The 24183-nt window shown below is 42.8% G+C and overlaps 1 protein-coding gene across 1 annotated transcript in view; it reads right to left on the reverse strand.

Annotated features, from left to right (window-relative positions):
- Positions 1-24183, reverse strand: part of LOC126094767 (lipase 3-like) — a 157530-nt gene that overhangs the window by 37449 nt on the left and 95898 nt on the right. The window contains exons 4-6 of the mRNA XM_049909317.1: positions 19177-19423; positions 9002-9154; positions 403-487 (exon numbers count right to left, since the gene is read on the reverse strand). Coding sequence (XP_049765274.1) covers positions 403-487; positions 9002-9154; positions 19177-19423 — 485 coding nt within the window. The remainder of the gene's footprint in view (positions 1-402; positions 488-9001; positions 9155-19176; positions 19424-24183) is intronic.

Raw genomic sequence — 24183 nt, forward strand, 5'->3', positions numbered from 1 at the left:
TGTGTGGACGGAAATTGAATATCGCCTAGATGTGCTACGTGCTACCAACGGTGCTCATGTGAAAGTTTACTGATGTGTGAAAAAAACTTTGTAGTTTGTAAACAATTAGACACCAGTTTCATATTTGTATCTTATTTCTAGCCTGAGTTATCAATTTATGTAATCAGGGAAAAACTTTTCGGACACCCTGTACTTTAAGGGTCACGCTTGGGCAGTTTAAAAGAGACATGTGTACACCTCTGGTGCGGGCATCTGGTCCCACCTGCGGAAACCTAGCGGGGACTTTTCTAATCCATAACGTGCAGCATATTCGCCGTATTGCGCAGCGCCGGTCGACCAACGCGGCAGGCGGACGGTCGTGAAGTAGTGGCTGAGCAGCGCGCGGCGCGGCTTGCGACTCACCGCTGACGACTTCCTGGGCGAAGTGTACCGCCTGGCGGACGGAGCCCCCACTGGTGCCCCGCGAGTGCTGCGCCTCGTACCTCGACTGAAACACAAGGAACCGTGTCTGTGTCGTCGCCCAAGCAGTTAACGATTTACATTTAATGCACTGCAGTCAGAAATGAGCGTCTTGTGTCTGCACACGTGACACAATCTAACGAGAGGACGACACGGCAATCGGATTTGTGTAGGCTTTTTTTTTTTTCGTGAAGTTCAGAACTCTAATATTAATCTCCGAAAATAGATTGATGCAACTCTCAAAAATTCTCGAGAAAAAGTGACTTCGAAGTTTTCCGAGCGTCTTTATTACGTTAGAGCAAGGCCGATTTTTCTCGACAGGCTGTGTGCTAGAATGCTCGCCTCCCACGTAGCATTTTAGTTTCAATTCCTGGCTGATGTAGATTGTTAAACAGAGGTGCCTGTCCTAGCAGCAGTTCCGTGAACTTTAAAATGCATGAAGGTGGAAAGAGAAGATAGATCAGATTGGTAATCAGTGGTTCGAGTCTCATTTTGGTCATTATTTTTTCGTTCTTTACCGTTCAATTCGAATATCTACGTCATTTTAAATATGAAATTCATCAACTGTATGCTAGCTAACAAAGTCCCATTAGATGTACTGTTCTGGGTTATTAACAGCCATTCAGGTGTAATATCCACGACTATATTTTACTCAGAATAATTTTCACGACAGAATTGTGTACGGAATTTGATCCAACATTATCGTGTTATCAATCAAAAGGACTTCATCGACACTAAAAATAACAATAAATAATTATTATTTGTGTAATAATTTAATTTTCTGTGTCAATAATATCTCAGGCAATGTTCATGGAAAATACACAACGCAAATCATCTTTGGTTATCTGCGGTAACTGTAGACGAAGGAGGCTTCTTCTTCGAACCATTGAACTGACTGGACGCGATTGATTTAACACTGAGGTCTGTAAGAAACTGTAATGTATTGTTAATTAATATTTGCAAAGTTTAATCCATAGTAATTCTCGTCCTATATAAGTGTCAATTTTTCCGCTCAGCTACTAAGGAGCGTTAGTGATTTACAGCGCAGTTTGTTGGTAAATGGTAGAAAAGTAATAAGCAATTTTCATCGAGAATATTTTCAAATGCTAATGCATAATGAGGCTAAAGCGAAAATGATTTAATATATATTATTTGTTTGTGGTAAAATAGGATCTGAAGCGACAATCGGTAAGTGATTGCCGCCATCTTAGTACAGTATTGCAGTGGCAGTGTTCAATAGAAATTTTATCAGACATCTATGGCAACCGCTAAAGCGCTAACATCATATTTAATGTTAAGTGTTGCTGCTTTCATTTCCACTTGTACACGAAAATAATTTTTTTTTTTTTCGTTTGTGGATGTCTGTCTCATGTTAGAGGCCACCATTCATAATATGGGCAGAACAATGGTATAGTCGGGCAGTATGAAATACCGAAGTTTCTGCCGGCCGGTGTGGCCGAGCGGTTCTAGGCGCTTCAGTCTGGAACCGCGGGACCGCTACGGTCGCAGGTTCGAATCCTGCCTCGGGCATGGATGTGTGTGATGTCCTTACGTTAGGTAGGTTTAAGTAGTTCTCAGTTCTAGGTGACTGATGACCTCAGATGTTAAGCCATTTGAACCATTTTTGAACCGAAGTTCCTCTTCTGTTAGTCGCAGGTGCCTCATGTGAATACTGTACACTATATCTGAGTGTTCCCATTACATTTTATAGTGAGTGTTGACCACTTGCCAGCTGCTTTCTTCGCTGCTCAAGTAAGTTTATGTTTCAGTTTCGTGAAACTTCTGTAGGTAAGTTTTCAAAAATTTATTGAGCCGTGCTCCGGTTCGCGTGTGCGCCGTTGACAGGTTGGCGTCGTGTATTCGGACTGTGACCTCTCGTTTTCTTAGTGCTTTCACTGGCGCCACTGTTTGGTCGCTTTGTCTGTCCGTGAGTGGCATCAGCGGCGTTTATCGATAGCGAGTACTGTGGTACTATCTTTGGAGCGACCTCTAGCATTTCCGGAGTGTCGTGCGTCGGATGTGAGGGGGGGGGGGGGGGGGGGGCGGAGCGGCAGTGAAGTCCGCAGAGCCCGTACTCACCCCACCGCTGGCGCCATACATGCACTGCCCGACTGAAGGATGAAGGATGTGGTTGTGAGAGCGCACGACCACGTCAACGGCCGGATGTAGCCGGTTTAAGTTGAATGGACCATTACATTCCAGTAGTGCAACCTTCACTTTCGTGGGTGTCTCCGTCCGTCGAAGTGGCCTCATGCCATCAAGCTGTCAGATGGCGGTTTTATACTCCGACGTTTCCCGTGCCTGACAAGATTGGCAACGACCGATGGCTGGTCGTTCGGTCGGTCACCTCAGTGGACGACCTGTATCTGGTCTTTCGGCCTTTTGTGTCTTCTTAGCGTTCACGTCTGCGTGCAATTCGACTTGTTGCTCTACAGTGACTGTTTTAGCATTGCTTGAGTTGTTTGTCGAATTCTTTTGCGGTTCCAGTGCATCTAGTCAGGCTTTGAATAGGCAGTTTGGTGTTAATCCTGTCTGTATACCAGGATCTGTGTAATTAAATGCTTGTCATTTGACGACGCTAGCTGTCACTCTATCGTGATTTTGGTTATCGCATCTTAAGTGGATTTTGCAAGTGTGTTGGTTGGCGTTTAAGCTGTCCCTAGTTCGAATTGCCATCCCGTTAAGTGAGCATAACTCTTGGCTGCCTGTCTCACCGCTTACGCAGTTGTAGGGACTTTTCTCAGTTCGATCCTTGGAGCACTGTCTGTCGATCACTCCCTTCTATGATTAGTCTGATTGTGTCAAGTGTTTAAAAATAATATTTTGTTTAAATTATTCCTATTGCTTGAGGCCTTCAGCCGACAAATAATTTGAATTCTTCCTAATAAGGCCTTCAGCCGTCAGTGTGGCTCGTGTTACCGTCAATTTTTTTAAAAATGATTTTGGTATTTTCAACGTGTAATTGTCTTCCTCATTTGTAGTTCAGGCCTTAGCCGTTAATTGTTTTGAAGTATTGCTCGTGGCCTTCAGCCGACAAATAATTTTCAATTCTTTCTTAATAAGGCCTTCAGCCGTCGGTGTAGCTCGTGTTACAGTCAGTTTTTTAAAATGGTTGTTTTTGAAAAATTATTTCCTTAAATAAAGTGTACGTGTGTACTGTGCAACCAACGGTAACTGATCAGGCCCAGTCCACACCTTTTCCTGCCTTCCCTAAGTCCCACGTCTCATTTATATCAGCTGGTAGATGGGTGTCTTAGGCATTCATAAAAGTGTGGTTCGTATTCAGCGAGTATTCGGTTATTAAGCACCCGTCATTTTCTAGTTTTGAGTGGTCCACTTTTTCTTTTGCGACAAAAATACTATTTTTCTAATATAGTGTACCGGAGTTCTGATGCAACTGTTACACGATATTACAAGTTTTATTGCGAAGCAGCGCTTTGATAAACAAAAACAATGGTACCACCCATGGAGATATGATTACCAGTAATAAAAAGGCATCCAATAGGAGTAGCGTGACTGCAAGATCATCTATACTAAACTCTCCAGTGAATTACAGGACGAACTAAGAGCATAGCAACAACCCAAAGAAACCGGAAACCTCCCAACAAAAGAAGAAACAGAAACTCTTCAAAAAATTACGGTATTCTTCAAAGGATGATTCGAATGGCTCAGGATGACTCTGAGTACTATGGGACATGACTGAGGTCATCAGTCCCCTGGAACTCAGAACTACTTAAACCTAACGAACCTAAGGACCTCACACACATCCATGACCGAGGCAGGATTCGAACCTGCAACCGTAGCAGTCGTACGTTTCCGGACTGAAACGCCTAGAACCGGTCGACCACAGCGGCCGGCATGCGAGTGGTGGTGATGAATCTTTCCATTATGATGCACGTCTGAGTTTGAATTTGTGCCACCCACTGTACCAGAAGACAACGATGCTCTTTGTTTCTTCTACGAAAGCAAATTTTTCTAAGGTAAACCAGGAGAGGTCCACTTCGACTGTGACTCCGTAGAAAAGGAAGATTGTGTTAGTGACATCTCAAAATAAAACAAGCAGAGTTGCTTACTAAAGGAAGTAAGCGTATTGCGGGTTGTATTACACATAATGTATTGTCGGAGTTTATTTAGTGATGGCTATTTTTTAAAGGTTCGCTTGGTTGTGAAATGGAAACCGCAGTAAATACAAAAAAGTTTTTATTTCCAACGTTGAGCTATACTTTCCAGCTACTTCTTCACATAATCGCGCTCCGAGATAGACGTTTTTCGTGTAGTTAAACCAAGTTTACAGTACCCTCTTCACTGCCGGCCGCTGTGGCCGAGCGGTTCCAGGTGCTTCAGTCAGGAACTGCGCTGGTGCTAAGGTCGCAGGTTCGAATCCTGCCTCGGGCATGGGCGTGTGTGATGTTCTTATGTTAGTTAGGTTTCAGTAGTTCTAAGTTCTAGGGGACTGATGACCTCAGCTGTTAAGTCCCACAGTGCTTAGAGCCATTTATTCCGTCAATCCTCTATGCTGGTATGGAGCTAGTTGTCTGTGCCGAAATCCTGTCCTCGTAACCAGCGGTTCGTGTGAGCGACGAGGTGAAAATTAGAAGCTACTCAGACAACATATGGTGGGTGATCAAACACTTCCCTTCGAAAACGCTACAGCAACGTCATTCTTGGAACATTCCTCTTCACTTGTTCTGAATTGTCCTTCGTAGACGATTTTCTCGAATGGCCTGACCCAGCACCTGGGTCACTAACGTCTGTACGTCCCGCTTCACTTCCGTTGTATGAACTGCATGAAATCAATTGCGTACAGCTATAGAATGACAGCGCGCACTTCACGACTGGCGGCAGACGCTATTATTCTAGGCATCTTGTAACGTCCCCTTAAAAAAAATTATAAATGACTGTGCTTAAACTGACACACAATATTTTTAGCGCAACGCAATCTTTCAAAAATCCCTACAAAAGAATGGCCCTGACTAACAACAACCTGTACCTTTCATGAATCACTTACCTCACAAAAATCTTCATTACTCGAACTACTGCAATACAGCGAGCGCCAATACTGCTAGCTAAATAAAAGATTCTAACTACTGAAGGCCCTATAGTCTGATTTAAAGTAGTTGTCACTTGACGTTTACGCTGCGAAGTTGCGGCGTTGTCACGTCAAGCATTGGCTGGAGGCAGCCGCCTCAGCGCATCGCTACCACCGGCGATAGAAAATCGTTTTAAAGCCTGTATCTTCTGCAAAAAGTAAGTAAAAAATTTCAAAGCCACATATGACGTATATCTCTACAATGTCTCTCAATCTGTCAAATATCTATTCTTAATTTTAATTAGGACAAGAGTTACGTTAATTTGTTTGAAACCATTTAAATTCTCGATTTCGCAAACAGCTTCTAACTTATCAGGTCATTACTGAAAAACTATTGGTGTCACAGCAAAATATATTTTTCCATTCATTACCAAAATAATGCACTCGGCAAAGAATCCTTAAAAGTTTTCGTAGTGCATTAAGTTTCCTGCATATAAATTTCTGAAAACAGCGATTTTAAGCAACCTTATCAGTACTGAACTCGAAACAACTATGACGTTTAAAATCTCTGTCTCTTACAAATATTATGTAAATATTTTGAAATTTACGTTCAGTATCGGTCTCAGTGGTATCTATAAGCATATGAAATATCTTTCCTTAATTTTAATTAGGGCCGTTGTTACATTAACTATTGAAGTGTGAGAAATTTTCGCGTCCGGAAAAGTTTTCTTCTTTAGATTGCAAATCTCGAAAACTATTACACACACTGAATAACATCTTGGTGTATATCCAAAATGAAATAGAATTAAAATTCAGTCTAACTTACCGTAAGGAAATGACGAGAGCTGGCCAAACAGTATTTCTTAGTCTCACAACAAGAATAAGAATTAATCGAAATAAAGTCACAAACACAATATTTAATGGCAGTAAGTAAACTACACACTAATCAGACAATGCGAAAACACCGCTTACTTCAGAGTCAGAGTCAGCGGAACTATCCGTGTCACTGCTCGTATTGACAGATATAATCAAGTCTTCGACACTTTGTTGTAAGATACCTTCATTGTTCCATGCGTCCTGTATCACTCCATTCACGTGATGCACTACGTTCTGCTAAACAGCCTACTTACAATCTTTACCTGTCCAATGCGCGCTCAGAACATAAAAGTTCGATGGGCGTGCTAGAGACACTGTGGAACATAGATGTGCAAAAAGCTTCATAAGATTTTCGCTGTCGTTTTAATTTCATGACCGATCGGACTTTGAAACAAAAATAGCTCTCTTATATATTATTTCTTGCCAAATGCCTCGAATATAATTATAAAATGAAATATGATGAGACTGGAATCGTGGTGCAAACGCCAAGTGTCTGGCACAGGATAATTAAAGAGTGTATCGAAATATATATGCCAGAACACATAATAAAAATTTTTGAGGGTATTTTCGTTGCGTCGTTGCAACTACAAGAAAATGCGTGTTTTTTGCACCAGAGGCGTTTCGCTTTTTTGAGGCCAAGCATCATCAGTGGTCTGCAATTAAAGATATTTACAATTTGATTTGTTTTTAAGATCTAAAAACAGTTCGTTAACAATATGTTGCCTTTTACTTACGGTGATTTCCGCTTGGTGTTTCGCCTAAATCGGGAACGCCATCTGCTAGCACATCTTTGATGGTTTACTGCACTAGACACTGATGCTTATAGTTTAAGTTTTTGTTTCTCTGCAGAAATATGCATTTATTATATTTTACACGGCACTGTTTTTCACACACCACTGTTTTCTGTTTATTTTTATACTTCTAAGTGTGTATCGTGGTTTGTGTTTTGTAGTTTTGCCAACATCACATTGCCATTAGTTTGTCTTTGACCTATATTTTTTTATTTTAGTTAATTGTATGCGTGTACTTCTATTTAATTATGTTTCGGTGTACTTATATACAGTGTAAGAGCAGAGAAGGAATAACGATGGAGTTATTTTTTTAGGTGGTGGAGGGATATGCCATGATGAATGGACGTAGGTTCAAATGGCTCTGAGCACTATGGGACTCAACATGGACGTAGGTGTATAGTAGTGTGATGTGTGATGGAGTGTGAGTTGGAGGAGAAGGTGAAGTGCAAGAAGTGGAAGAAACTGGAAGGGCTGGTGGTTGAGAGGGTAAAGGATGGAATAGGCTCTTACATGAAAAAGAAATGAGCCTATTCCACAAGTCACCGTCTCCCACCAGACCCTTTCGGTATCATTTTACTTCTTACTCCTCACCTTCTCCCCCAATTAACACTCCATAACACGTCACACTACTATACACTTATGACCATTCATCGTGGCTTCTCTCTCCTCCGCCTAGTAAAAAAAAAAAAAACTCCAACATTATTCCTTCTCTGCTCTTACGCTGTGTATAAATATACAGCAACATAATTTAATAGAATTTCACACATACAACTAACTAAAATAAAAAAGTATAGGTTACAGACAAACAAATGGCAATGTCATGTTGGCAGCACTACAAAACACAAACCACACTACACACTTAGAAGAGTAAAAAAAAATAGAAAAAACTAAAAATTAGACCACAAGTATCACAGTCCAACGTAGAAAGACACCAGCAATGGGCTAGTAGATGGCATTGCCCGGTGTAGACGAGAAACAAAGAGGAAATTACCGTAAGTAAAGAGCAACATATTGTTAACGAACTGCTTCTCGATCTTAAAAACAAATCAGATTGTAAATATATTTTATTATAAACCACTCATGATGCTTTACATCAATAACGCGAAACGCATCTGTTGAAAAATGCGCACATTTTGTTGTAGTTGTGAACGACAGAACGAAAATACCCTCAGAAACTGCAAAGCAACTACGGACAATATTGCCACACAAATGAAGAAAATAATAAAAATTGACGGAGGTTTCAGTTTAACAATTTTTGGGGTCCGGAACTCAATTTAAGATCTCACTGACATCACGTCCAGCCGAGGTTGGAAACTCTAAGAGGACTTGCGTTTCACAGAATATCAGTGCAGGCTCCGGAAAACAGAAGAGCATCAAGCGGCATATTGGACGACAGGAATCGAAGTCAGCTACGAAGAGCGACACGAGACCAATAATAGCACACAGTCTGGAATTTTTTTTTTTTTTTTTTTGTAAAATTTGTGGTAAGCTCGTATGGGACCAAACTGTTGAGGTCATCGGTCCCGAGGCTTAGTCTAACTTAAACTAACTTTCACTGAGGACAACACACACACCCATGCCCGAGGGAGGACTCGAACCTGTGACGGGGGAGCCGCGAGAACCGTGGCAAGACGCCTGAGACCAAGCGGCAACGCCGCGCAGCTCTCATAGTCTGGTTGGACTACAGAGAGCGAATGCGCATTACAGCAAAGCTCGCAGCTTTCTGATGAGAAAGGCTGGGTAGATTGTCAATATATTGTGCACGAAATGGAGACAGCTCGGCAGAACACCCGAAAGCGGTACATTAATCGATGCAGCCGAGAAAATCTGGGAGGCGAGTACTTACCAAGTTGACTTCTTTGATGTTAGTGGTCCCCAGGATGGCACCCAACATGTCGAGCACCTGCGCCACGGTGTTGTTGTCGTGCGTCTCGACTGACTCCGGCGTTGGCGGCTGACTGGGTGGTATCTCCCAATGCAGCAATGGGCCCAGGAGATGCTGTGAGGACACAGAACAGGGTATATTGGCTGCAGCAGAGGGCCCGGAGTCCACAGAAGTACCTCTAATAACAGCAAAACAAAGCTACATCTACTACATCTACATTTACACTCCGAAAGCCACCCAACGGTGTGTGGCGGAGGGCACTTTACGTGCCACTGTCATTACCTCCCTTTCCTGTTCCAGTCGCGTATCGTTCGCGGGAAGAACGACTGCCGGAAAGCCTCCGTGCGCTCTCGAATCTCTCTAATTTTACAATTGTGATCTCCTCGGGAGGTATAAGTAGGGGGAAGCAATATATCCGATACCTCATCCGGAAACGCACCCTCTCGAAACTTGAACAGCAAGCTACACCGTGATGCAGAGCGCCTCTCTTGCAGAGTCTGCCACTTGAGTTTGCTAAACATCTCCGTAACACTATCACGCTTAACAAATAACCCTGTGACGAAACGCGCCACTCTTCTTTGGATCTTCTCTATCTCCTCTGTGAACCCGACCTGGTACGGATCCCACCCTGATGAGCAATACTCAAGTATAGGTCGAACGAGTGTTTTGTAAGCCACCTCCTTTGTTGATGGACTATATTTTCTAAAGACTCTCCCAATGAATCTCAACCTGGCACCCGCGTTACCAACAATTAATTTTATATGATCATTCCACTTCAGATCGTTCCGTACGCATACTTCCAGATATTTTACAGAAGTAACTGCTACCAGTGTTTGTTCCGCTACCGTATAATCATACAATAAATGATCCTTCATTCTATGTATTCACAATATTGCCACTCCCTGCAACAAGTGCATGTCCGCTGCAGATCTTCCTGCATTTCGCTGCAATTTTCCAATGCTGCAACTTCTCTGTATACTACAGCATCATCTGCGAAAAGCCGCATGGAACTTCCGACACTATCCACTAGGTCATTTATATATATTGTGAAAAGTAATGGTCCCGTAACACTCCCCTGTAGCACGCCAGAGGTTACTTTAACGTCTGTAGACGTCACTCCATTGAGAACAACATGCTGTGTTCTGTTTGCTAAACACTCTTCAATCCAGCCACACAGCTGGTCTGGTATTCCGTAGGCTCTTACTTTGTTTATCAGGCGACAGTACGGAACTGTATCGAACGCATTCCGGAAGTCAAGGAAAGTGGTATCTACCTGAGAGCCTGTATCTAATATTTTCTGGGTCTCATGAACAAATAAAGCTGATTCTGCATGCAAAATCTGTGCAACAAAACAATAGGTGGAAGAGTGATTTAGGCTCCACGGACACGAGTGGGAACCACATGGGTGCGCGCGCAACGCCAGAAATCATTTCGGTACACACACGGCAACATTGCAGCGACAATCGTGCAGAGATATTAGACGGGAGGTAACCGATGTGGATGTAGCCGGAAGAAAGGAAGCAGTCTTTTGCTTATTTTACGAATACATCGAGAAACACAACAGGATGTTTTGGACTCATCCACTGGTTGATTCACGACTGCTGAAAGATGCGTTAGTGACACTGTTTATAGATTTAAGAGTAGATGCACTGTGGAGACTAGAAATCTCCTCTGTAGGAATCAGCATGGGTTTCGAGGAAAACGATCGTGTGAAACCCAGCACGCGCTATTCGTCCACTGACTCAGAGGGCCATAGGCACGGGTTCCCAGGTAGATGCTGTGTTTCTTGACTTCCGCAAGGCGTTCGATACAGTTCCCCACAGCCGTTTAATGAACAAGTTAAGAGCATATGGACTATCAGACCAATTGTGTGATTGGATTGAAGAGTTCCTAGATAACAGAACACAGCATGTCATTCTCAATGGAGAGAAGTCTTCCGAAGTAAGAGTGATTTCAGGCGTGCCGCAGGGGAGTGTCGTAGGACCGTTGCTATTCAAGATATACATAAATGACCTTGTGGATAACATCGGAAGTTCACTGAGGCTTTTTGCGGATGATGCTGTGGTATATCGAGAGGTTGTAACAATGGAAAATTGTACTGAAATGCAGGAGGATCTGCAGCGAATTGACGCATGGTGCAGGGCATGGTAATTGAATTTCAATGTAGACAAGTGTAATGTGCTGCGAATACATAGAAAGAAAGATCCCTAATCATTTAGCCACAATATAGCAGGTCAGCAACTGGAAGCAATTAATTCCATAAATTATCTGGGAGTACGCATTAGGAGTGATTTAAAATGGAATGATCATATAAAGTTGATCGTCGGTAAAGCAGATGTCAGACTGAGATTCATTGGAAGAATTCTAAGGAAAGGAAGTAGGTTACAATACACTTGTTCGCCCACTGCTTGAATACTGCTGACCAGTGTGGGATCCATACCAGATAGGGTTGATAGAAGAGATAGAGAAGTACAACGGAGAACAGTGCGCTTCGTTACAAGATCTTTTAGTAATCGCGAAAGCGTTACGGAGACGATAGATAAACTCCAGTGGAAGACTCTGCAGGAGAGACGCTCAGTAGCTCGGTACGGGATTTTGTTGAAGTTTCGAGAACATACCTTCACCGAAGAGTCAAGCAGTATATTGCTCCCTCCTACGTATATCTCGCGAAGAGACCATGAGGATAAAGAGCCCACACAGAGGCATACCGACAATCCTTCTTTCCACGAACAATACGAGACTGGAATAGAAGGGAGAACCGATAGAGGTACTGAAGGTACCCTCCGCCACACACAGTCAGGTGGCTTGCGGAGTATGGATGTAGATGTAGATGTAGAAAGTTTTTGCAGAAAAACACACGCGAAACTTTCCCAGACACATGTTACCAAGTTATTCCCTTCTTAGTCTTCTCACCTTTTCAATGTTTCAGGGTTTTTCTTCACATCTTCAACACACCCATACGCAAAACGGCTGCACCCGTGGCAGGCTGACGGCAGATATTCACGTGTTTGCGGACACGTATGTACCGCCTATTGTCCCACAACGACCGTTGCTTCTCGGAAATCGGCGAGCTCGCTGCTACATAGTGTGTCTAAGAAGTTCGGTGAATGGCGTCATACCTGAACGGCAACATGGCGAATGTGTGCGTGCACGCGCACGGGTCTTCATAGACTTGAGGAGAATCGATACACGGCATGCACTGCATGTGACTGGCTGTGTAAACAGACTGCGACCAGTTGAACGTAGTCAGTGTGGGAGGAAATGTCACAGCGCAATGGAGCAGCGTGTAAAAATCACGTTCTGCTACAAATTGGGGAAGACTGCAACGGGGACACATGAAATGTTGGCGCAGGTGCACGGGAGGGAAGCCGCGAGCAGAAAATGTGTTCACGAATGGTTTAAACGCTTCCGTGAAGGGAAGGAAACAACGGAGGATGAGCCACGTTCGGGCCGGCCATCGACAAGCAGAAGCCCAGAAAAGATGGAGAAAGTGCGATAAATGCTGGCACAAGATCTACGACGGGTTCTCAGAACGATTGCGGAGGAACTGGGTATTCACCATCGTCCGCGATGATTTGGGTAAGCGGAAGATCTGCTCCAGATTTGTGACGCACAAGCTCACAGACGAGCAGAAAGCAAACCGCATGGAAACTGCTGATGATTTCATTTCCATGTGTGACCAGGATCAATTGCTTCTGAACACCATCGTCACGGGAGATGAGACCTGGTGCTACCAGTTCGACCCGGAATCAAGACGGCAATCAATATGATCGTGTTTGCCGTCTTCCCCGCGGCAAAAAAAAAAAAAAGTCTGCTAGAATACGTGGTGGAAACACTGTTGATCGCCTTCTCATGCAACAACGGCGTCATCCACAAGGAATCTGTTCCTGCAGGTCAAACCGTTAATGCTGTATTTTAACAGCCCGTTTTGAACCGACTGCTACAGAGTATGCGGCGGGTTCTGCCAGAGTTCCACATGACAATGCCCCTGCAGACTGCGAGATCCGTGTGCGCCAATTCCTGGCGTAGAGAATGGTAACTGTTCTTGAACACTCTCCGTACTCCACTGATCTGGTTCATGCAGACTTCTTCCTGTTTCCTCGCTTCAAGGCGGCCATGAAAGATGAACATCTATGGACGTGAATGTCATCAAAGATCGTATGACTTCCGTCCTGGGAGCGATTCCACAGGAGGCCCCTGCTGAGAGTTTCCAGAAGCTGTACGAATGTTGTCAAAAGTGTGTTGTAGAGGGTGGCGACTATTTTGAAGTGCAATAAAGAATATTTGTTTGCATTTTTTCTTTTATTTGTTGTCTGATAGCATTTACCTAACTTTTTAGACACACCACGTATAAACAGCAGTGCTTGGCCAACACCATCACGGCAGGTTAGTAACTTCACTGCCGTAGTCTGCGTGGCTCCATTATTCCCCATCTACTACAACAAACCGCTAGAAAATGACTCTCTGAGGCAGCGATTGTAAATTAATCGTGTGCGCAAAAGGCGAAATGCGTGAATGAAGCTTTTATAAAATTCACACGGTTCTGCATCAGACAATTTTGGGCAAGAGCTGTAGCTAAAAAGATATCTACACAAAATTTCAAGCAGCTTTGTACATACTGCGTGAATCTCCAAAAGTCGTGAGCGGCATTTCTTCTGTTTTCTTCGGTAGATATCTGAAATTTTGTTTTTACACCGCGTATATGGAGTCAGCCCAAACAAACAGTGTCTAGATACGGCCGAGGGGATTGTCTGCAGAAACACAACTATTAAATTTTTGTTATCAATTTAATGTAAACCAACTTAGCCGCCCGCTGCTTCGCTCGCATAGACTGTATGATCTGCACAGATTTTGGATTTTTTGTTTTTCTTTAATCGTATTTTGAATTTGTTCACAAATTTTTACATTTTCTAAACTTTTATCGCTTGTTAAAGCCACAGCAGAATAATCTTTTAGAATGTACGAGGGCCATGCAATAAGTAAAGAGACAAATTGGTTAGGAGAAAAAAAGCGTTTATTTTTACAAAACAATACTTTTTCTACTTTTCAACATAATCCCCTTGAACATTTATGCACTTATTCCAACGGGGTACAAGCTTTTTTATTCCGGCTCAAAGAACCCTTTATCTTGATGTTTGAATCAATTTCCCACAAACTTTTTCACGTCCTCGTTGTCCTGGAACCTCTTCCCACGTAATACCTCCTTCAGTGCACCAAACAAATGGAAATCTCAAGGTGCTAAATCAGGACTGTAACGGGGATGAGGCAGTACTTCCCAGCCAATTTTGTCGATAGTTTCACGGGTTAGTTGAACAATTATGAGGACATGCATTGTCTTGCTGGAAAATCACACCTCCCCTCTGAGATCTACGACGTATTTCTCTCGCCTTATTTAAAAGCAAATCAGATTAGTATTGGCTGTTCATTGTACGCTGCACTTCGAGACAATCACAAAAAACTGGGCCTTCAGCATCCCAAAACTCTGTCACATGACTTTTCCTGCTGATGCTTGGATTTGAAATTTTTTCTGGTGAGTAGGTGTGCTTCCACTCCATGCTTTGTCTTTTTCATTCTTGCTCATAACAGTGAACCCAAGTTTCGTCACAAGTTGAAATTTTGTCGAGGTAGTCCTAATCTTCTCTTTCACAACGTTCCTTTAGCTCTGGGCACACTCTCAACCTTGTTTCCTTGCGTAGCCGCGTCAACATGTTTGGGACCCGTCCGCAGCTTGTGGTCTCGCGGCCGCATTTTCGCTTTCCGAGCAGGGGGTTCCGGGCTCGATTCCCGGCGGGGTCAGGGATTTTCACCTGCCTCGAGATGACTGGGCGTTTGTGCTGTCCTCATTATTTCCTCATCATTCATGAAAGCGGCGAGATTGGACTGAGCAAAAGTTGGGAATTTGTAAGGGCGCTGATAACAGCACAGTTGAGCGCCCCACATACCAAACATCATCATCATCATCATTTGGGACCCATCTGGCACATGTTTTGCGGTACATAAGCTTGTTAGAGATAATGTTATGAACTGTACCAGTACTAACTTGAACCTTATTATATATCATTTCCGCAGTCACAAGGCGGTTGGCACGAATAATGTCATCAATTCGGCTTTCAACTGAGGGAGTTGAAACTGCAACTGGTCGGCCAGAGCTCTGTTCGTCAAACACTGAGTCGCGACCATTTTTGAACTGCTCTACCCACCTGTCAAAATTTTCACGATTCATACAACCTTGACCATAAACTTCAGACGTTCTATTGTATATTTTCACTCGTTTCTCGCCTTCAGTAAGTATAAAACGTATAACAGAGCGTTGTTCAACTAATGTGGACGTTTCAGGCGGATTCGCCATCTTGAAATGTATTTTTGAGGTTATAAACAAAACAATTTTCATACATCAGCTGATCAAGGCCCATCCCAGTGATACCAATTTAACACCTTAAAAGTACCAAACTTTCCCTACAAACAGTTTTTTCCCCAGAACAATTTGTCTCTCTAATTATTGAATGACACTCTTACTTCTGGTCAAAAAACGATTCTGGCAGCAGGAGTCCAAGGTTTTGTTAATCATGACTTTTGTGTTCCTGTGGTGATATTTGCATAGAAACTTTCACCCACTAACACATATTTATTTATATTTAACCCAGAAATAGAACATCGATTTGCATAGATTTAATTTAAAAATTTTTTTAATATAAGGATATATTTGCAAAACCCCTGAGGGGTCGACTTCCCAAAAACGATGAATAAAGTTTTTTTATTTCCAATTGAGAAGTGAAATATCAATTTGCATGTATGTAGCTTTAAAAATACTTTACTACTTTTTTTAATAATGATTATTTTCCAAAAAAAAACTCACCCACTGTTTTACGCCATTCTCGGCTGAATTTCCAAAAATACTGATACGTGTACTTTCTATTTCTGTCTGAGAAACCAAATACCGATTTTTATTGTTCTAGCTTCAAAATTGCCGTAACGGCGGCGTATTTTCAAAAAGTCTCTCACCCCTATTTCACCGCCTTAGCAGTGTAATTTCGAAAATCCGTCCTTAAAAATACTTACATTGTGAGATCCACATTGTCTCCTAATTTCTAGTTTCTGTTCTTAGCGGTTTGGGCTGTGTGATGATAAGTCGGTGATTCAGCCTGGACGTATTTCATTTCCTTATTGGTTGAGTTTCCAAAAACAGTGAAGTACGTAATTTTTATTTCTAGCTGAGAAACCAAATTAAAATTTTCATAGATTTAATTTTAAAAGTGCTTCCATAATGAAATATTTCATAAAACATTTTATCCCCTATTTTAGCCCCTCAGGGGTTGAATTTCTATAAACACTGAAACACATGTTTGTTTTCATTTGTAATCATGAAGTCGCATACCAGTTTTCATAGATATAGCATTGGAAATGCTTTAGCAGTTGTTCAATAATGATTTACTTTTTTTAAAAAAAAAAAAACAGTCACCTACTATTTCACCGCCCCTAGGTATCAAAGTTCCAAAAATTCTGGAACGGGTGATTCTTTACTTCTGACCGAGAAAACAATTCTCGTAGGTCCAGTTTCAAAATCGGTTTAATAGTAACATATTTTCAAAAAAAAATATTTCATCCCCTATTTCACCCCCAAAAGAGTGGGATTCAGAAAAATCCCTTCTCAAACGACGCCTACAGTATAAGATCAACACCCTCGCGAAATATCAGTGGTTTGGGCTGGGTGATGATTAGTCAGTGAGTGAGTCAATCAGTCGGGACTCTGCCTTTGATATAGAATATAAATATCTTTAAGAAAAACGAAAGAAATTTATTTTTTAATTTTTCCTGTATGGAGACCAATTTTTTTCAGGCCAAAATTAGGCTACGTGCAATGTTTCCCTGCTATAATTCATCGACGGCACATGTACTGCGACAGATGAGAGGTTCCATATCCTGATATTCCCCACAGACACATGCGTCGCCATATTCACCTCTCGATTAGGCCTGCATGTTTCGACGCGCTTAATTCTCCTCCAAATCTTCCACCTCAAGTACTCACCGCCGGGCATCTTCCTTGCTGGTCCGCCCCGATAGCTGAATGGTCAGCGTGACGGACTGCCGTCCTAAGGGCCCCGGGTTCGATTCCCGGCTCAGGGACTGGGTGTTGGCTTCACCATCATTTCATCCACATCCTGCGCGCAGGTCGCCCAATGTGGCGTCGAATGTAATAAGACCAGCACCAAGGCGGCCAGACCTGCCCTGTAAGGGGCCTCCCAGCCAATAACGCCTAACGCGCACTTCCATCTTCCATAGTCGTTTGTTCAGGACCATCCAGTGGCATTTGAGTCTTTGAGGTCCAGTGCAGTCGTCAATAGGACGTAGCGTTCAAAAAAGGAATGCTGAAGCTCATCAGGAGTTGGAGTCGGTAAAATCCGGCGGCTCTGTATAGCTTATCGAGCGGCGTGGGTTTCATGCGACCGGCTGTTAGTCGGAACCTTTCATTTAAGCTAAAGTTTGACCCTTGTGGCATATACGGACGTGGACAACACGGGACAGGCTTATTCTGTATGGCCTATGGTTCTTAGCAGCTTCGTTATGGCACTCCTTTTGCTTTTAGCCAATTTCCTCAATCTGATGTTCCCAGTTTCGATGGGTCTGACAGTGAGGTTTGTACGTCAATGTCAAGTACGACATCCGGGTGTGTCAGCTTCCCTGAGTGTTCCAAGTTGATGTTATTCCAGGCTATTTTCAGGTTTCTGTTTCCCTTGGACGATGGTGAAAGCCACTGATTCCTCTCTTTGTGAGATTTGGTTTTAGAGGAATGGTGCTTAGGAGTGCGTTCCAGGTTTTGTTTTACTTCCTCAAACTCTTTTCTTCAGCTGTGGCGGTCACATCGTCGGCCTTCAGGAATTTGGTCATGTAATTTGATCTTGGTTGGTGATTAGTGTATACAGATAGAGTACGGAGATGGCCAGGAAAAGAAAAGAAGAAATATAGCTCAAGCGGTAAGAGTATTATAAGCGAAAGAAGAATTTCTGGTCTAGAGTCCCGTTCCAGCTGGCGATTTTACTTTGTTGATGTGAAATGGAAATTACTGATAAACCTTTACAGAATCGAGTTTAATAAGGGGTGCTTATATCAGGAAGTAATTCCAGAATATGGAAAGCTTAATATTGTCAGTAAGAGGCCAACAGCTGGTGCAAATGAGAAAAAAAAGTGAAATCATGTCGGTAAAAGAAGAGGCCAGCAGTGCATTAGGAATTGTATTTATTCATTGCATCGATTCTGGACGGTAAATTGTAGCCGCGATTTATATTCGCGATTCATGTGTGTATAATATGCAGTGAGTCGCTTTTCTGAATTTTCATAAGAATTACTTTATTTATCTTATAAAACTATTTCTCGCCACTCCAGGCTTACCATCGGATGAACCATGTCCATATCGTGGAGACTGTACTGCCTCATGGTAGCCGTGCCATGACGAATTCATTCTGACAATGTTACACACACACACACGCACACACACACACACACACACACACACACTATTTAGTTGTGAAATCGAGAGTACCTAAATAGTCGCTCTCCCTCTCCCACCCTACCCCCCCCCCTCTCTCTCTCTCTCTCTCTCTCTCTCTCTCTCTCTCTCTCTCTGTGTGTGTGTGTGTGTGTGTGTGTATAGCTTGTGCAACCTGCAAATGTACATTGTCAGAATGAAAAGAAAACAAATCTAATCAAAGTTCAAAAATGGGAATAGTTGCATACTATACCCACACGAATCGTCTTAAAGTTAGCTAAGAATTTGTCTCTATACGATATGACAACTTAGATAGGAGTATGTTTTACTGCTAACAGAGTGGATAATCTAGGAGCAAAATTAGTAGCGAGGCAGCCCAACACGTGGAAGAAAGAATAAAAATATTACGAAACCTACTGTGCTTCTCCTTGGTTGCCGATCTGTAAATTGCTTTTTTCGTTCGTCTATTCATTACTTTATTTGTTGCTCTATTTCGTGAAGTTTTTGAGGTGTAATTGTGATCGCTTATACTCGACAATGCTTGAACACAAGATATTCTCCGAAGAGGCGATTTCAGACGTTTACAGAATACATCTAGTTACTGTATCTCCAGTTCAATGCGGTGCTGAGAGAATAAGTTGTACAGACTTACCGCCAAGGGAGTTGCGAACGGAAAGATGAACCTGATGATCGGACTGGGGATGTTGCTCATGTAGCAGACAGGCGCCAGCAAGACAGCCAGCTGGACCTTTTGTTGGTACTCCGGCCTTTCGCTCGCCATCACAAAGTAGATGGTGGTGCCCATAGAATGTCCCACGTACATCAGGGCACTCTTTCCAGTCACACTGAGTATGTAGTCGATAATTGCTGGGATATCGTATACACCCTGCTCGTGCCAGCTGCAGAAAAATCGAAAACTTTTAGTGTAACGTGAGAATAAGCAATACGCTACCGAAGTAATTTGGCGAGCAGAAGTGCAAGTTGCAATGAAACCTTCACCCAGTAAATTAATCGCAAGTAAGTTTGGAGTTAGCGAATGATACTAATTATGAAGATTGTTAATTCTGGAAATTCATGTAGAAGATAGGCCTATACAGAATGACAGGAGAATAGGCACAGATATTTCGATAGTTGTTACCTTAATATGTACCTACACTCTTCCCGCAAAAACATCGTATAACGCACTCCCTGATATTTTCTGCACTGTCGTAACTGCGCCACAAAGTGGAGTACACCTGTCAGAACAGACTTTCACGTGTCCACACTTCAGTACCTGACCAACTGCCCAGGTGATAGTAAACTTTAATGGCTTGCTTGTGCCACATGTACTAGCCAACCTAAAAACACAGTACTCGTGATAGCTACAATTTTGAGTCTGCAAATGACGTAAATGCTAATGTAATGTTGTTCAGTACTCTGTCCTTAATCATTAACAGAAATACTGCACTTATACCCCTAGCACCCTCTATATATTTCAGGTGTGGGTGAAGCTCATACACCAGCTGATCAGAAGTAGCCGGACACCTGTTAGTGCACATTAACAAGGCCTTTGCCCACATTTCGTCTTTATGATGGCTGTAACTTTTCTGACAACACTTTCAATTAGGATGCTGAATATCTGTGGAGGAACAACAGACCTTTCTTCATGAAGAGCTGGAACCACAAAAGGCAATGATGTTGAGCACTGGGCCGGCCGGAGTGGCCGAGCGGTCCTAGGCGCTACAGTCTGGAACCGCGCGACCGCTACGGTCGCAGGTTCGAATCCTGTCTCGGACGTGGATGTGTGTAATGTCCTTAGGTTAGTTACGTTTAAGTAGTTCTAAATTCTAGGGGCCTGATGACCTCAGAAGTAAAGTCCCATAGTGCTCAGAGCCATTTGAACCATTTTTTGTTGAGCACTGGAGTCTGTACGGAATCCACGTTCTAACTCACCACAAACGTGTCCCATTGTATTCAGGTCGGTAGGCTTAGCAAGCCAATCCATTTGAGGAATGTTAATGCCCACACCAGTGTTCTAGGGGTGAAGCTGGCACGGTAGTTCAGCGTGTTCGGTCAGAGGGATAGTTGTGCCCTCTGTAGTTAAAAAAAAACTGAGTGAGTATATCAACAATAAACTTGAACAGGTATCATGGGACGTCCGCCACGAACAAATGCAACGAAAATGACGAACAAAATGAGATCAACCAAAAAAGGGGATACGACTTTTACTAGTAATCAAAACGTCCTCAGTCCCGGGTTCGAAACCTGCCACCACTTAAATTTTGAACAAAAATAATCAGCAACGGTGGCCGAAGTATTCCGCCATAAGCAGCTACCCTCATACTGCCAATGGCCGTGTCAAAGAGGTAGGAGGAGCGGACACAGGCTCAGAGCACTTTCTTGCCCCTGGGGTGGGAAACTGTCCCTAAAGCCGGAAGGATCGGCAATGATCAACGGCAGGGGGGTGCAGAAGACAATAGCAACCACTCCATTAAAGATAAATAGCATGTTTCTTCTGCAGTGTGCCTTGACTTCAGATTGGCCAATTGTTGTTAGTGCCTCTTCTTTGAAGCCACATGATTCTGTTAATTGGTAAACCGCTTGTGTGTACCCGCTTGGGCGATATTATGAGTTGAAGTGATATTGTACTGTATCAGGCACTGGGTGTGAATTTGAAATCTAATTGCGATTTAGTAACGTGTATTCATTCTAACCTACGTTGATGTGTTTTAGTCATAATTTAATTACATACGGCTACTACTGAGTGAAATCTTCTGTCTTGCTTAAGGGTTTAACTGCAACTGCTCTGTTTCTACCTGCACCTTATCAGTTACATGTACTCGCTTATCATCTTACCTAGACGGAGGCGTATGTATTTATTGTGTACGACGAAATCCATTCTAATTATCTCTGTCACTCTCAGCGAGTTTCCCGTGAACTGATTAAAAGCTTTGTGAAGGTTTATTGAAGTTTGGCTTACCTATTTGTTTTATCTAAGTTTACGAGTTGTATTTATCTTCTTAGAGAAAGTCTCATCATTTGTGAGTGTATATTGTCTTACAGTTTGAGGGTGCTGCCTCGCGTGAGATTTATGTTCACAGTTGATTGCAAACATGCGGGTCTATCTTGGTGTTTCCAGCCGTGACTTCTGGGCCGCTACCTGTCGAGCGCCCGAGGTCTACGTTATTGCGGCGGGAGCGCTTTGCCACATCGTCTGTCATACGTAGCAAAAGCTGAGTAGTTGTCTTGTTCCTTACAGCCATACGAGGGTTGTGCGACTGCTGCCAGGGTTCTAGACTGTGGAGCTGGTGGGATTAACTCATGAACTTCTGTAAATTAATATTCAAATGTCGTTCTTACTGTTATAAACTCAGATGCTTTGTGTTTATTGAATAGTGTTTTCTTTTTCTTATATTGGTAAATTTCAGTAGTTTGTCACTTCATATGTCACTACAATTCTGATGGTTTTCATGTCATTAATTTGGAATCAGTATGTTGGTGAAAACGGCGAAGACTCTGTTGGGTCCCCATCCATGTGTTGATGTTTGATCCTTTCCTACCCTGAACCTGTTACCTGGGTTTCAGCAACAGTATGAAGCCCACATCATTGTTCACAAAGTATCAGGTACTGTGAAACCACAATGCTTTCTGACAGTGGTAGCAAGTGCAGTCTTTCGCCTCGTTCAGAAACACCGCTCCGAGTGAACTTCCCTATGGTCAGATTGTAGATTCTCTAAATAACTATTATAACCAACAAGTTAATGTGGTGGCAGCTAGGTACCAATTCCTTTGTTGCAAAAAAATGGTCAGAACAAATTTATTATGAGTGGGTAACAGATTTGCAGGATATGATGGGGAAATGCAAATTCAAATGTGCTTGTGGTGCTTTATATTCAAATTTTATGTTGCGTGATGCAGTCTTGTACAATTTAACTAATGTCAAACTTAGAGAATAGATTTTGAAACAATCAGATTTCATCACGTAGTGCAAATTCTAGATCAGAATGATTCAGGTGCCGTAATGGCCGATACCCTTGAGCAGCCACCAACTTGTTGGGTTGGGTTGTCCCTTGCTCACGGCCAGGCCAGTGGGCAGCAACAGCACGCGCACGCCAAGCCGTGTAAACAGTTCTCTAAACAGGGGGTTACATCAGTGAACAGAATTAAGTCATCCCCTCGGGAGTATTCATGGTACAAACGCAAGACTGTCCATCCAGACAAGCTTGCGACAAGAAAGGTCACATGTAATCCGCCCACTCACAAAAATCTAGTCACAAAGCCCACGCAATGAATGCAGTGTACTCACAGCCTGCTGCAGGTGTTAGCAAAACTAGGAAGCAAACGGTTTATTCAGTGCTACACGGGTCAAACACACGTTTTATTGATTTGCAACTTAGTGGAAAAAGTGTGAAATTTCAGTTGGACACGTGTTACACAGCTGAATAGTAACACGTATGAACTGTTAGGCTCCCCTTGCCTGTTGAAAACTAGCACGCACCTGATGGCTTATAATGGACAAGACATTCCCATTCTTGGAAAATGTACTTTGCTATCCATCTGTGGCTTTCATCTGCGAACTGTGACTTTCACTGTGTTACAATCACGTGATTGTGAGAACATATTTGGCTTTGATTCGTTTGATTTGTTTGACTTCCAAATTCAGGACAATGTGTTGTCAGTGACTGCATTCAATGCCAAAGACAGTGTAGCTGGCTTGCTGTAAGAATTCCCTGAATTCTCTTCTGTAGGTTTAAGCAAGGCTAACAAATTTGTGGCACATATTACTAGGAAAGACAATGCTCAGCCGAAATTTTGCCGGGCCAGAACTTTTCCCGTTGCATTAAGGGACAATGTGGCTGCCGGAATAGCATGACAGCAGTGCTATTGCGCCCTTACAAGGTAGTCAGTGGGCAAGTCCACTGGTTTTGCTCCCCAAACCTTCAGGCCACATTCTCCTCTGTGTTGACTTTAAGTCTACAGTCAACCCGCAAACTGTCATTGATACTTATCCATTGCCACGCCCAGAGGATCTCATGGACAGATTAGGCAATGGCCGCTACTTTTCAGAAAGTGATTTGCGCGACGCGTATCTTCAGATACCATTAGATGAAAAATCTCAAACGGTGTGCGTTGTTAACACTCATTTGGACTTATTTAAATATTTGCGTTAGTTGTTTGGCAGTGTTTCCGCACCAACCATTTTCCAACTGTATTTGGACCAGTTGACCGCTCAAGTACTAAACTGTTCAAACTATTTGTACGATATTGTCATAGCAGGTCATACACCCGAAGAACACATTGCAAATTTGTGTGCTTTGTTTCGTGTGTTATCTGATGCAGGACTAAACTGTAGACTGGACAAGTGAGATTTTTTTAAACCTGAGTTGCAGTATCTTGGTCATGTCATAACAGTGAAGGTGTGCGCCCTATTCAGTCACATTTGTCATCCATGTAGGACCTGCCAGTTCCTCGAACTGCCACAGAATTACCGCATGGCAAAATGGACTATTATATCCTGCTCATTCTGAATACTGCACAAATCGCAGCCACAATGCGTCGCAAGAACGTCCTCTTTGTTTGGGCAGATGAGTGCTAAGAAGCTTTTTCAAAAACTTAAAGATGCATTGATCCTGACAAACCAGTTGTGTTGCAAGTCGATGCTTCCTCTTATGGAATTATG

Source organism: Schistocerca cancellata, chromosome 8 (assembly GCF_023864275.1).
Source record: "Schistocerca cancellata isolate TAMUIC-IGC-003103 chromosome 8, iqSchCanc2.1, whole genome shotgun sequence".
NCBI classification, from domain to species: Eukaryota; Metazoa; Arthropoda; class Insecta; order Orthoptera; family Acrididae; genus Schistocerca; species Schistocerca cancellata.